The following is a 14,727-nucleotide window of genomic DNA, read 5'->3' on the forward strand; positions in this document are numbered from 1 at the left end:
AGATGGGTCGGGGGGATGGGGTAACTGGGAGATGGGCACTAAGGAGGGCCCTTGATGGAAGGAGAACTGGGTGTTACATGCAACTGATGAATCACTAAACTCTACCCTTGATACTAATAATATGCTGTGTGTTAACTAAATTGAATTTAAATAAAATTTTTTTTAGAAAAGAATGGGACCATGTTTGGGGAGCAACAGTATCCAGCTGAGGTGCATCTGTGGCACTCAGTGTTCTGGATAAACACCATGGGCTGATGACTTGAACCCACCGTCAGAGTTGTACAACCACACATCTTGGTGCCTGTAAATTGGGCTCCAGTTGTAGGAGCTCCTGTCCATCACATTTTATGTCTCTGGGATCCACTTACCTTTTGTGCTCTTGTCAGACCACAGGGCCTGAAATTTACAATCAACAAATAGCTTGGGAACCCAGTAGAGTCGGTGGGGGGACAATTTTGTCTTGAAGGGGGACAAAAACACAAGAAAAGAGGAGCCCCCTCCCTTCCCAGTTCCTTGGTCTCCATGAGAGGGAGAGAGAGAGATCTTGTGAATTGATGCGTACTGGCTTGTTCCTTAGCCTGTTGACTGGGAATCTCTTCCCATTGGGGAAGTTTGAGGAGTGTTAATGAAAAAGGAACAAAGGAAAAGGGATATGTTTTTGTTTCTCCTTAATGAGCAGAACAGAGTATGAAAGACATTTGTTACTTGAAAGTGAAAAATGGTATATAGTCAGTTTTGGGTTTTACATTTCCAGTAATGCATGGTCTTTATTCTCTCCAGGTTTAAGACTATAATTGACTCTAAAACTTCTCTTAAAAATCTCTTCCTCCCATCCTGTACACAATGAGTACATTCCATAGTGCACACTACTCATTTTTATTTTTGGACATGTCCTAAGGAGAAACAGGTTTTCTTCCAACAGATCAGTGATAAATTAAATGTGAATGATACCCCAAGGGCAGAATTAACTGCATGTTACTTGGGGGTGATGCTGAGGGGTGGAAAATACATTTCTATGTGGAATTCACAATTTGTAAATCTCCTCTAATTTGGATTACGTTTAATAATTACAGACATTTTTATAGTGGAGGACATGTGTATTGGATGTTTTTCACCATGAATACAATTTTGCAACTTAAAAAATTTTATTATTCTCTTATAATAAGAGAATTAGCATTTGGTTCTATCAGATTGATATCTTCCAGATGCTTGCCAGGAACTCTGTTAGATAATTGTCCAAATTATAGTTTTAAAATAAAGCAAAAAGAAAGAAATATAATATTATTATAATTATGGAGCAAGCAAATGGAATTCTATTTTAATCATCCATATCAAGCTGTCAATAATTGCATTGATGTTCAAGTATTAGCAATGCTCATTAAAGCATTTGGAGTACGATGTGGATTGTCCCAAGGTAGCCGGTAGTATTGGCTGAAAATGGGGCCCCGAGAGAGTTTCCGATGGACATTTTAGAGGGCAAAGAAGGAGGATCTCCCTGGGAACTTATAACTGTACAAGTTGGCAAGAGATTAGAAAAGTGATCATGAGTAGATTCCATATGTTGGCAGAGCTTTAAAGCTCTGAAAGTTTGAGCAGGAATTTTCAGGAGATATATATACATATGGCGGCAGGTACTCCCACCATGGTCTTTAGAGATGAAATGGAGTTTAGTGTAGGGAAAGAGAAAGAGAGTGGGAGAAGGAAAGAAAAGAGAAAATTAGAATGTCATTCGCACAATCTTTTAGAAGGGCTCACCATACCAAAGCAATTACCACGTGGGTTGTTATGAAGGGTAAATGACTTGCTACATGGAAAGTGTTGGCCAAGTGTGTGTGTGTAGTGAGCGATATTAGATGGTAGGCAGCAGAGCATTTATTCTCTTTTTTATAACGATGTGTGATCATTTTCTCCATCAGGCTGATGGGAAGATACCCATTCCATAACTTAAAATAAAATTAAAATTCTGTAAAAAATCCAAATGAAGGACCACAAAGAAATAAATACAAAGGCTACTGATGACTGTCTTAGGGTAGTTGATTAAAATAATTTTTTAACTCACATTTCCAAATCATCAGTGATGTAACTTCATCTATTTTTAATGGAAAAAGGATATTAACATCATCGTTTCTTTCTAATCAGCAAATCTATGAGCAGACACCTGGAGATGAATCTTTTCTCTTCCTTCTTAAAGAAAGTCCATTTAATGTAGCGAGAGTGGTGCTGGCAGTTGGGGGCGGTCTGAGAGAGCCCATTAGGACCTGCTGGCAGCACGCTTTATGGCTTCTATTTAGCTTATAAGTGTCATTTGTTCTTGTCTTGTGATGAGACGCCTTCCAGTCTCCAACGAGTGTATTTAAGTGACAGCTGAGGACTAATCTGTATTCAAATAAAATCAGCCTTCTCCTTAGGGGTGAGCCTTCTTCCGAGTTAAGGGGACACAGAGTATAGCAGTTTAGGGGCTAACAATGACAAATGAATGATTTTGAGTGTGGGTGCTTCTCACTTTATCAATAGCCATCGGTGGGGTAACCTGCGGAGGTCAAGTGCAATCTTTTCTGGAAGTTTTAAGGGAGTAGCTGATAGAGGAGAAGGGGGCAGAAGGCTTCTGTGGAGAGGTGCCCAGGAGGCTGCAGCCTACCTTATCAGCCTGGCATCTTTCATGGAGAGGTAGGATTTGCTTCTAAGAAAGTCTCTCTGGGGCTCCCATCATTGCCTTGAACTCTTTGCCATTTTTGTAAAGAATCCCACCCCTGTGACTTCTGCAGGGCTGTGATTATATTTGGTTGTTGGAACGTGCATTTAGAAGTCCTGCTCCTCTCATCACTGATCTCAGCAAAGTCCAATGACACATGGCCTTGCTGGACCCGAGAAGGAGCATTCACCTCCAAACCTGGGTGGCTCAGTCATTTAAACATCTGCCTTCAGCTTAGGTCGTGATCCCGGGGTCCTGGGATCGAGTCCTGCATCAGACTCCCTGCTCAGTGGGGAGCCTGCTTCTCCCTCTCCCACTCATCCTGCTTCTGCTCTCTCTCTGTCAAATAAATAAATAAAATCTTAAAAAAAAGAAAATGAATTTCAGCTAAAAGAAAATAGGCATTTGTTGAGTTGTGTTATTATTAATCATAAAAAATAATAATCGAAAATGTAACAGAATTCATAGGAGAAGAAAACTTTGAAACCTTGCTTCCTCCCACATTTGCTGCTAGGGGGCACGCTGAGGTGATAGTGTTGTTCTGGTTTATTTGAGTAGAGTTGATGCACGATGTTACGTTAGTTTCAGGTGTGTGACATAGTGATGGGACATTTCTGTGTGTCATGCTGTGCTCACCACAAGTGTAGCTACCATCTGTAAGGTGATGCTGTTTTGAAGGGCAGTGTTCACAATGATGTGTGTGCGTGTTTTTTGGGTTTTTTGTTTTGTTTACTTTTTTCTCTCATACTTAATTGTGTTTGATGACTTCTGTCGTAGGCAAACTGCTTCCAAACCTGCTTCCTCTATATGATTTATAAAATCTAGATTTTATTATTATTTTTTAGATTTGGCATCAGACACCAAAGAGCTCTGGCCTGTGTGTATGTAACCTTATGACATCGCAGAATGATGACCAGTACTTCTGTTGAGAAAGCTGCCCCCCCAACCCGACCCCACCAATCCCATAAGGACCCTTGTAGCCATAATGAAATGTCAAGTGATTAACTTCGATGGAAAAAAAAAAAAAAAAAAAAATTCTCATGGAAACAGTTCAGCCAAGACTGCATTTTCCAAAGTACGTTCTATAGCATTCCAGTATCCTGAGATCTTTAAAGAAAAAGAGTTTAATGGTCGTATAAATTCATGAAGCACTGTAGGCTAGTTTTTCTTCTAGGTTCATGGTGCATATTGGTGAATTGAAGAATCTGAAAAGTTCTGGGGCCATGAAAATGTTTTCCTTTTCTTTAACTCACCATGTTCCCAGTGCTTTGGCTGTGAATTTCCCACCCCTCCACCTCCCTGCCACACCCCAGCACTTAGTAACGTCCTACAGGATACATTTGAGGAAGACGTTGCTGAAGAGAGTATTTCTTTCCCAGTTTGGGGACCTGGAATCTTGAGAGTAAGCATGAGGCAGGTGCCACGTGTCTGGATTTCAGTAATAACCAATATTGGAGCAGCTTTCACCCAGAAACTTACAAAAGCGATTAAAATAATTTGTTTATGATCACAGAGAATTTCATCTAAATTCATGACTATCTCCATTCCCTTCACTAAGGTTCTGGAATTCCGCTTTACTGGGATGGGTGAGACATAGCTGACAGCCTGGAAGGGACATTTCTGTTCTTGTCCTGGGCCATCTCTCCCAGGAGACCAGATGGCCCACTCCTTCTACCAGGACTTTAATTACACTGATTTTAATATTGATTTTTCCTTTTCATACCTGAATTTCTTCCATGGCCTTCTTTCAGGAGGATAGTTTTCTATTCTCTAATGTTTTGATTTCTGCTGTATTTCAGACCATTTTTACATATGCCTAATTTCATTTAATTATTGTCAGATAATGTGTTTGTACAGTTTCTACTTTTGGGGGGAAAATTTAGGGAATTTTTTAAAAGCCCTGTATATGATTAATTTTTGTTACGGTTCCATGGATGTTTGAGGGAAAAAAAATGTTCTCTGTAGAGACAAAGTTTGACATTTATCTATAAAAACAATATTGTTCACTCTATATCATTATTTTTGTGCAGCTGATTTATTCAACATTTTAAGAGTCTCCCATTCCTCGTACCATTGTTCCCCCTTCTGCCATTTTTGTGCTGTATATTTCAATCTATGTTATTTGATTCTTAAGATTTATGAGTTTTATATGTTCATTGTGAATCATGCCCTTTATCAAAATAAGATTTTTAAATCCCATTTAATGTACTTGGTCTTAAATATGACTTTGTCATATATTACGATTGCCAAGCCTGCTTTAATTTATGTTTGCTTATCCTTTAAGTTTCAATATTTCTCTCCTAAAATATTTTAGTGGAGGTAAACAAAATAGATCATTTAGGAGTGCTTTTCCTATACATTATGTATTTTTCCTTTCTCTCAAAGTACTTCTTATATGCAGTATGCAATGGGATTTAAAAAAATGAATCTGAAAGTTTTTGTCATTTAATAAGGCTGTTTAATCTATTTATACTTATAGCAGTTTTTGGAGTTACTTCTGTCATTTTGATTTTATGCTATTTTCCATGCTTCTTTGCTTTTCTTTCTGTCTCCTTTTCTTTTCCTTCCTTCCTTCCTTCCTTCCTTCCTTCCTTCCTTCCTTCCTTCCTTCCTTCCTTTTCCCGTTAGTGTTTATAATTCTACTAGTGTTTCCCTTTTTGTTCTTAAAAAACATATTTGAGCCTATATTTCTCTATCAAGCCAAAATTGAGTGTTTCCTATATGATAGGCACTTTTCACACACAGTAAATGGCTAAATTATAGCAACTGCTGAATGAGGTGGGTATTTTTATAACCCTTTGAAAGATAAGAAAACTGAGTCACAAAGGAACTAAGTACAGAATTTACATACCTTTTCCAGAATCCACAGCTCACATTTGAATCAAGGCAGTTTGACGCAAGAGCCTACCATCTTAGTCATCTTGCTATATTGCCTTGCTGTTTTCAAGGATGATATGATATCACTATGTCTGTGTAAGCTAAGAAAGTTCATATTTTGTTTTAATTTATTCTTCCCTTGCACATCTCCTTTTTTAAAAGATTTATTTATTTGAGAGAGAGAGAGTGCACAGTAGGGAGGGGTGGAGGGAAAAGGAGAGAGAAACTTAAGCGGACTTTGTGCGCTGAGTGTGAAGCCCAATACAAACATAATTGATCCCATGACCGGGAGATCACAACCAGAGCAGAAACGAAGAGTTGGATGCTTAACAGACTGCACCACGCAGGTACCCCTGCACATGTCTCTTAAAAATTTTTTATTTAATTTAAATTCAATTTAATTAACATATAGTGTATTATTAGTTTCAGAAGTAGAATTCAGTGATTCATCAGTTGCATATAACACCCAGTTCTCATTATGTCAAGTGTCCTCCTTAATGCCCATCACCCAGTTACCCCATCTTCCCACCCACCTCCCCTCCAGCAACCCTCAGTTTCCTAGAATTAAGGGTCTTTTATGATTTGCCTCCCTAACAGTTTTCATCTTATTTTATTTTTCCTTCCCTTCCTCTATGTTCATCTGTTTTGTTTCTTAAATTCCACATACGAGGGAAATCATATGGTATTTGTCTTTCTCTGACTTATTTCACTTAGCATAATACCCTCTAGTTCTAGCCACGTCATTGCAAATGGCAAGATTTCATTCTTTTTGATGGCTAATATTCTAGTGTGTGTGTGTGTGTGTGTGTGTGTGTGTACACACATAAACCACATTTTCTCTATCCATTCATCTATCGATGGACATCTGGGCTCTTTCCATATTTTGGCTATGGTGGACATTGCTACTATAAACATTAGGGTTCAGGTGCACCTTCAAATCACTGTTTGTATCCTTTGAATAAATACCCAGTAGTGTAATTGCTGGGTCATAGGGTGGCTATATTTTTAACTTTTTGAGGAACCTCCATACTGTTTTCCAGAGTGGCTGTAACCAGCTTGCATTCCCACCGACAGTGAAGAGGGTTCCCCTTTCTCCACATTCTCACCAATATCTGTTGTTTTCTTAGTTGTTAATTCTAACCGTTCTGACTGGTGACTGCATATCTCTTTTTAATTTCATTTTACAACTGGATGATGATATTAAGGTTTGATCATTTTTATTTTCTCCCTACATAATTGCTTTTTATAGTGACATTATTATATTTCTATATATTTACATTTATATATTTATATTTGCATAATGTACTTATATTATTATTTTGTAATTGTATGTTTGTATTTTATGTTTGTATTATGTAGTGACCATGTTTTCAGTAGTCATGTAAACTCACACCTTACTTAACTGGACTGCCATATTGTTTCTTAGTTTGATTTTGAGGCAGCTGAAATATGTCTTCAAGTTATTATTTTCAGTAAAGATAAGGTGATGTGTTTTCTGAGCTCTTGCCCATCTGAGCATATATGCCACATGTGCTCATGGACAGACACATTATGGGTTTACTGGATAACAGTCCTTTCTACTTTCAAACACTAAGCAGTATTCCTTTACACCTGGCATCTAGTGTTGCAGAAGGAAGTATGACCCAAGTATGATTTTTTGTGTATACATACATGTAAACACACAAACACACGTACCTACTTTTTAAAAATAATTTTAGGGTGCAACCTCCCATTCTGCCCAATGAGGCGTAATGGTGTTGATTTTAGTTAGGTTGGCAAACACACAAGATGAGGCTTTCCTAGAGCCAAACTTGCTCATCCTTGAGAAAGGACCCAGGGCAAGCAGCCACACAGCATGCATGGGAAGGGCTTACTGAAGATCTCTGGACTCCCAGACTTGGCTTCTTTGGCCCTAGTCACTCTTGACTAGGGAAGTGTGTAGTCATGAGAGATGATGCTGACCCTCGGCCCCAGGGTTTCTTCAACTTTCGTACCTAGCTAGCTACCTAAGCCTTTTGGCTGTGTGTGGTTGTGTACGTATACTTAGTTAGTCCCCTTGTCTTCTCAGGGGTGTGAGACTACCTCCCAGTCTCCAGTGCAGTGCATCTCAACAATGTCTGGTACTCATTACTCAACGAACAATCCCAAGAATGAAGTACAAAGGCTTGGTTGGGTACATGGGCCTCAGTTGAATTCTCCTTTTTTTTTTTTTTTTTTTTTTAAAGATTTTATTTATTTATTTGTCAGAGAGAGAGAGAGAAAGAGAGCGGCAGGCAGAGGGAGAAGCAGGCTCCCCACTGAGCCAGGAGCCCAATGCGGGACTTTATCCCAGGATCCTGGGATCATGACTTGAGCTGAAGGCAGACGCTTAACCAACGTAGGCACCCAGGTGTCCTTTGAATTCTCCTCTTGACTCTGGAATGGACATGCTTCTCCTAATTCCATTACTTGGTATTGTGTCAAATGCTGGTCCCAGAAATTTCCCTCGAGCAACATGTTTCTAAGACAGATGTGAGTTTATTGCTTGCCTTGGTATGTTGGGCAGAATAATGGCCCCCACAAAGATGTTCACATCTTAATCCCTGGAACTTGTGAAGATGTTACTTTACCCAGTACAGGAGATTTTGCAGATGTGATTGTGAAGGTGTTACTTTAGTACAAGGGATTTTGTAGCTGTGCTCGAGTTAAGGGTCTTGAGATGGGGAGGTTCTCCTGAATTATCAGGTTGGGTCCAGTGTCATCACAAGGGTCCTTAAACAGGAAACAATGAGACAAAAGGGTCAGGATCAGAGGAGGAGGACATGTGACTGTGGAAGCAGAGGTGGGAACAATGGGATTGCTGGTGTTGGAGTTGGAGGAAGGCACCCTGAGGCAAGGAACGTTTGTGACCTCTAGATGCTGGTAAAGGCAGGGGATGAATTATCCTCTAGAGCCTCCAGAGGGAGTGTAGTTCTCCCAACACCTTGACTTTTGCCCAGGAAGGCCCGTTTTGGACTTTGGACCTCCAGAACCATAAGACAATTAATTTGTGTTGCCTTCATCCCCTAAATTTGTGGTAATTTGTTATAGCAGAGAGAGGAAAGTAATATACTTGCAAGGAAGCATGTAACAGTTTTGACAGTACCTCAAAGGGGGAAGGGAGAAGTGGGATCTTTATTTAGTCTTTAAAGTCTTGTTTAAGAGAAGGTGTTTTTTGTTTTTTTGTTTTTTTGTTTTGTTTTTTTTTTTTTTTAGTGTGGGGGCTTGATTAGCATTGGGTAAAGATCATGACTCAGTGCTTTAAGGACACTGTAAGGCAAGAATCTTGAGGAGAGGGGCTGTAAGGGTTTTGGATCAATGAGTCAGTTGTTGCTTTCTGTTGAAGAGTTGATAAGATGTTCCTGGAATGAACAATAAATTTATTTGTGATTTATATTTTCCTGGGCAAGAGTTTCCTAGACTAGTAAAGTTGTGTTGAAGCAGACAGGGAATAATAAAGTCAGTAGGCTATGTGGGGGTAGATGATTTGGGGTCTCAATTGTAAAGAGTATATGACTCAGGGTCAAATTTTCAGATATCCCTGAGGCTACTAGAAAGGTCACACAGAGTCATCTGGTAATCTTCTCTTTCCTTGGGCCTTTTTCTTTCTCCTTGCAACTCAGATATTTCAATAGAGTACAAGTAGATTTTAGTCTACATTTACCCGAATGCTAGGATTTTTACTGAGTTTAGAAAATTATTTTTCTTGTTTATTTGTGTATTAATTTTCTGTTGCTGCTGTAACAAATGATGACAAACTTAGCAGCTCGAACGGTGAGCCTTTGTTTTGTTTTATAGCTCTTTAGGCTAGAAGTTCGACATGGGTCTCACTGGGGCAAAGTCAAGGTGTTGGGGCTGCATACCTTCTGGAGGCTACTGGAAAATAATTCATTTTCTTGCCTTTTCCAGCTTTTAGAGAACACCATGTTCCTTGGCTTTTGACCCACTTCCTACATCTTCAAAGCCATTATCGGCAGCCTGAGTCCTCCTCACGCTGCCATCTCTGGTTCTCTGCAGATGGGACTAATTCCCTGCTTTTAGCCATTGTGATTAGATTGGCCCCAGCTGAGTAATGTGGCGTGTATAACCTCCCCATCTCAAGTAGAGCTGAATCTTAAATGTATCTGCAACGGAAGAGAACCTGTTTACAGGTTCAGCAGATTAGGGCGTGGATCTTTGGGGGAGCTGTTAGTCTGCCTACCACTTCCAGAGTAAGTCTATTCACACGTAAGCACATCCTTGACTTTTTGAGGGCACTGCTCCCTTTTTCACAATATATTTTATGAATATTTTATATATTTTTTCATAGGATTCATGTTTGTTTTATTTACCCAACAGGCTTGTCATTTGTCAAAAAAACAAGGTGGGCGGTTTCCCCTTGGCCCTCATACCTTCTTGATTATGGTGAAAACTTTTAGCTCTTCAGCTGGAAGAATAAGTTTTGTACAGTGAAGTTCTTGTGCTGGAGGGGGCAGCTTCTCCCTCTGGTTACTGAGGTTACTATGTCACTATCGTCAGGGTACGCAGTGTGGGTGGGAGGAAATCTCTTAACCTCTTTCTGATCAACCCCACTGTTCGAACTAGTGAAAATATAGTTAGAGGTCTTAAAGATTGCTGAGTCTTAGTTTCAATGGCTAGCCCATTTCTGTAGTTTTCTGTGTTTTAAATGAGTGTTTGAATGGGAAGGTAGGGGAGGGAAAATTAATCACTACCAGTTCATTGTTCTCTTCACCTAGCATCCCAGTGGATCAATGCTTTGTATTGTCCTTCGATGTGCTCACAACACTTTTTTATCTCTTGGTTCTAAAGATTACATGCTTCCGAAGCTCTTTGTCTCATGTTCCCAGGTGTCCTGTCTTCATGGCCACATTCACTCTATTGCATCAGTGACAGGAAGCATGCTGTATACCCTGCCCTCTTGCTTTCAGTGCAGCTCGAAAACAGATATTTTATTGCACAGACATGCAAAATGTATGTTTCCTGTTCAGCCTCCCTGAACTTCTCCCAGCCAGTAGGAATAGCTCCCTTGTTAATCACTTAATGCCCCATATTGGGTACACTAGGTGAACAAAAGCATGTCTAACCTATTGGGAGATATATGAATATAAGCTCTGTTACTATTTTCTATTCTTATGGTCAAAAATATTTCACGAGTCATAATCGCTTCTGTTTCATCTCTGCTCCAGACTCACCTTGACATCCTGGAAAAAAGCGTGAACCCCAAGCAAGTCTACTTCCGCCAGGATAGTCTCTGCCAGACGCTGGGAGGGAATTCGTGTCCATTGGTGACCATCACGGCCATGCCTGAGTCCAGTAGTGCTGACCACCTGGAGCGGTTCCGTGAGTAAAAAATGACAACCCTCTCTGAAGATGTGGTGGTTATGGGGTGTCTTCCCAGCCTTGGACGCTCCATGTTCTGTTGCAGTCAGAAGCTTCATAGAGACCTGGGGACTGGTCTGTCTTTAGAAATGCACGTCTCACTCTTGGTACAAGACTAAGGGTAAATACTAACATTGCCCTGTTAAAGGGAGAAAAAATAAATTGCAAACTGTCAGGAAGAGGAACTGGAGTCACATTTTCTAGGCAGACCCTCTTCTGCCCATGCTCATTGCCATTATACTGCTCCCAAGGCCAGACAAGGGCTGGAATGGAAGGAAGTTGAGGAGCCCTGGCTGAAGGATCCCCTTGATGGCTTGAATACCATTTGGATCCAAAGGGCTGACAGTGTGGAATAGGCTCTAGCCAAGAACTGTCAGACCAAACCAACACACAGGCAGATGCGCACACGCAATCACGCACACACGCAATCACGCACACACGCACATGTGCCCCTGAAATGTTAGAGCCCCGAGCCACCAGTGTGACTTACCTGTGGCCAATTAGCTTTTAAAGTTGGCTTCTGACATACTTTAGACCTTAGATAGGCAAGAAAAACCAAACAGAATGAGGGCGCTTTGCAATACAGAAAAGTTTGCAAGATGAAAGAAAAGACTGGGGAGTAAAAAATCTGGCTAATTTATCCCCAGAAGATGCAGCCTTACCTGATGAAGTGCTAACCGCGTTCAGGTGACTCTTTGGTGGATATGAAATGTAATTTCTCACACCCCATCAGCATCTGAACAATGGATGCTTAACAACCTGGCTAATCAACAATGATTATCCCATCTGAATTAATGAGGCCCTAAAATGCTTTAATGAATAATAAGGGATTTTCCAGAAATTCTCTTACGTGTTTTCGGAATTTAAGAGCAATTTCTGTAACAGTCACGGAGTCCTCTGCTCGCACATGAATAGTTTTTGGAAGTTAGAGACGGCAGTCCTTCCAGGGCGCCCTTCGTGGGATGGTTATGTATGTAAGACAGTGGATCTGGAGAAGCCTATGTTCTGGAGTTTGTTTCCAAATAAGAGCTAGGAAAGAACCCGACATACGATCATGGGGTGGAGCTGCTTCTGCTTTTGCATTTTTGGGTACGCTGACCCTCGTGCTTTTGTTGGTGTTGTAACTAGAAAGGTCACTCCTACACTAAGGAGAGGACTTGAAATGTGGTAAAGATCCCTAAATAATTTGGTACTCTGAAATAGTTCGGTTAATAAAAGAAAGAAAAGAAATCTTAGCTCACCCTTATATGAATCAAAGGAGGCTGGTTTCTGTCTGCTGCCTGAGTTTAGTAATCCTAAGTGCGTTCTCTTCTGTATCCTTACAGTTTTCTCTCTTAAACGTGTGCTGAGGGGTGCCAGGGTGTCTCAGCTGGTTGAGCAGCTGGCTCTTGGTTTGGGCTCAAGGTTGTGATCTCAGGGTCTTGGGATCGAGTCCTGAATTGGGCTCCGTGCTCAGCAGGGAGTCCGAGTAGAGCTTCTCTATCTCCCTCTGCCCCCCCCAACCTCTCTCTCTCAAATGGGTAGATAAATGTTTAAAAAAAAAGTGCTGATATGTCAGCTGTTGTTCTTTTCAAGAGGTATCATGGGGCTTCCGGGTGGTTCAGTCAATGAGGTGTCTGCCTTCGGCTCAGGTCATGATCCCAGCATCTTGGATTGAAGCCCTACATTGGGTTCCCTGCTTAGCAGGGAATCTGCTGCTCCCTCTCCCTTTGCCCCTCTCCCTGCTCGTGTTCTCTTTCTCTCTTTCAAATAAATAAAATCTTTAAGAAAAAGGGGGGTATCCTGGAGGGGAGGCCCCAGATGATGGCACCGTGAATGCTGTATATTCTCCTTGGGGCACAGTAGACTTGCAAGTGATGGCCATCGAGCTGGACCCGAGGAAACCAGGGCTCTGCCCCACAGGAGAGGACGAATGAGAACCATTCTTCATAGGTGTGCCAAGTGCACAGTGGCCCAGGTCCCATGCTTAGAAGAAGGGCCATGAGCTTTGCTTCAGTTCTTAAAAAGGTTTTCCACAAGAGGCCTTGCAGTTTCTTTTTCTTTTCTTTTTTTTAAAGATTATTTATTTATTTATTTGACAGAGAGAGACAGCCAGCAAGAGAGGGAACACAAGCAGGGGGAGTGGGAGAGGAAGAAGCAGGCTCATAGCGGAGGAGCCTGACGTGGGGCTCGATCCCAGGACCCTGGGATCATGCCCTGAGCCAAAGGCAGACACTTAACAACTGAGCCACCCAGCTGCCCCAAGGCCCTGCATTTTCATGTTGCAATGGGCCCTGCAAATTCTGAGGTCACACAGCTAAAATGTGACCAAGGCTGGTGTCCTGACCGTACTACCTCCTTACCCTCTACTGCCAAGTTGTGGAAGGTGGGTCGCAACCTACCTTGCTAGTGCCCTGAAAGTCTTGTTTGAATGCACTGTGCAGCTGGTTGGTATCTTTTGTGACGGTGGTTGGAGTCCTCCATTTTACAGATGAGGTAGGTGGAGGCTCAGGGGGGTGAACTACCCTGCTTCATGGTGGTACCCGGTTGGTTTCTGATGTTGTTATTCTGATTCCAGAGTCCATACGCGCAACAGATGTCCTAACACAGTCATTTGAAGAGGTGTTCGGGTTCCACTCTGAACCAGCACTTTCCCTCCTCCCTGTTTCGTGTGCTCACGTTATCAGAAGCCAGCTTAGAGGTTAAAGCAGCTCACACTAAGTTGACCACAAATAAATGTATTACCTTCTTCCTGCTCACAATGAATGTTATTTTCCCTTCCTCACCCAGTGGAAGCCTTTTCATGGTGGATGTTTCAGATATTGTGGCAGGAAGGCAGGGGGAGAGAAGATGCAGACTCTCCAGGTCCCAGTACAGAGCTGAGATGGCGTGGTTGGGCTGTCATGCTGTTAACAGAGTCTAGGACTATGGGCTATAGATTCTGGGCTACAGAATAAACCATTTCATTGGCAGGTGTGTGTGTGTGTGTGTGTGTGCGTGCGTGTGTGTGTGTGTATATATATGAATATATGCCATTTCTGTGTTTCTGAGAGCGAAAAAAAAAAATTCAGCACAATATCAACACTACCTACCCTCCAAATTGCAATTACCCATGCCTGTAAGTCAGTAATAAAACCACTTAACTTCCTTTGAACCACAAAATGGGATGCATTGTTTTAGGACAGAAAAAAAGGCAAATGAGCCAGCAGCTCAAGACTCCTGCCTGCAGGCCTCCCTCCAGGTGAGCTCCAGTTGTCTCACCGGCTTCCCCCCTCCCAGGCACCAGGCTGCTTTCAGGTTGCAGGTGTATTTAGCTGTGATTTGGCTAGTTTCTGGTGCAGTGGCTGCCACTCACCCCTCCTAAGGAGGTGTTTGTGCACTGAAAGACTTTCTTTCCACTGTGTAGGACTGTCACTTCGGTCTTATTTTATTTTATTTTTTAAGATTTTGTTTATTTGTCAGAGAGAGAGAGACATACAGAGCACAAGCAGGGGGAGCAGCAGGCAGAGGGAGAAGCAGACTCCCTGCTGAGCAGGTAGCCTGATGTGGGACTCGATCCCAGGACCCTGGGACCATGCCCTGAACGAAAGGCAGACACCTAACCAACTGAGACATCCAGGCGTCCCCAGTCTTATGTTAGAAACCCAAGGAATAAGAGTGTGGCTCTGGGGCCTGGGGAGAAGGCTCCTGGCTCGAGACTGAATCCCCTGGTGGTCGGGCTGAAAGTCCCGGACCTAGAGATGCTCAGGACAATTTATTGATTACTTTTACTCTTTCCCAGG

At 41.8% G+C, this 14,727-nt stretch overlaps 1 protein-coding gene across 1 annotated transcript in view; it reads left to right on the plus strand.

Annotated features, from left to right (window-relative positions):
- The window catches only part of AGBL1 (AGBL carboxypeptidase 1), a 689,944-nt gene that overhangs the window by 169,261 nt on the left and 505,956 nt on the right, over window positions 1–14,727 (plus strand). Inside the window, exon 17 of the mRNA XM_040642611.1 lies at window positions 10,774–10,927. Coding sequence (XP_040498545.1) covers window positions 10,774–10,927 — 154 coding nt within the window. The remainder of the gene's footprint in view (window positions 1–10,773; window positions 10,928–14,727) is intronic.

This window comes from Ursus maritimus, unplaced genomic scaffold (assembly GCF_017311325.1).
Source record: "Ursus maritimus isolate PB19 unplaced genomic scaffold, ASM1731132v1 scaffold_27, whole genome shotgun sequence".
NCBI classification, from domain to species: domain Eukaryota; kingdom Metazoa; phylum Chordata; class Mammalia; order Carnivora; family Ursidae; genus Ursus; species Ursus maritimus.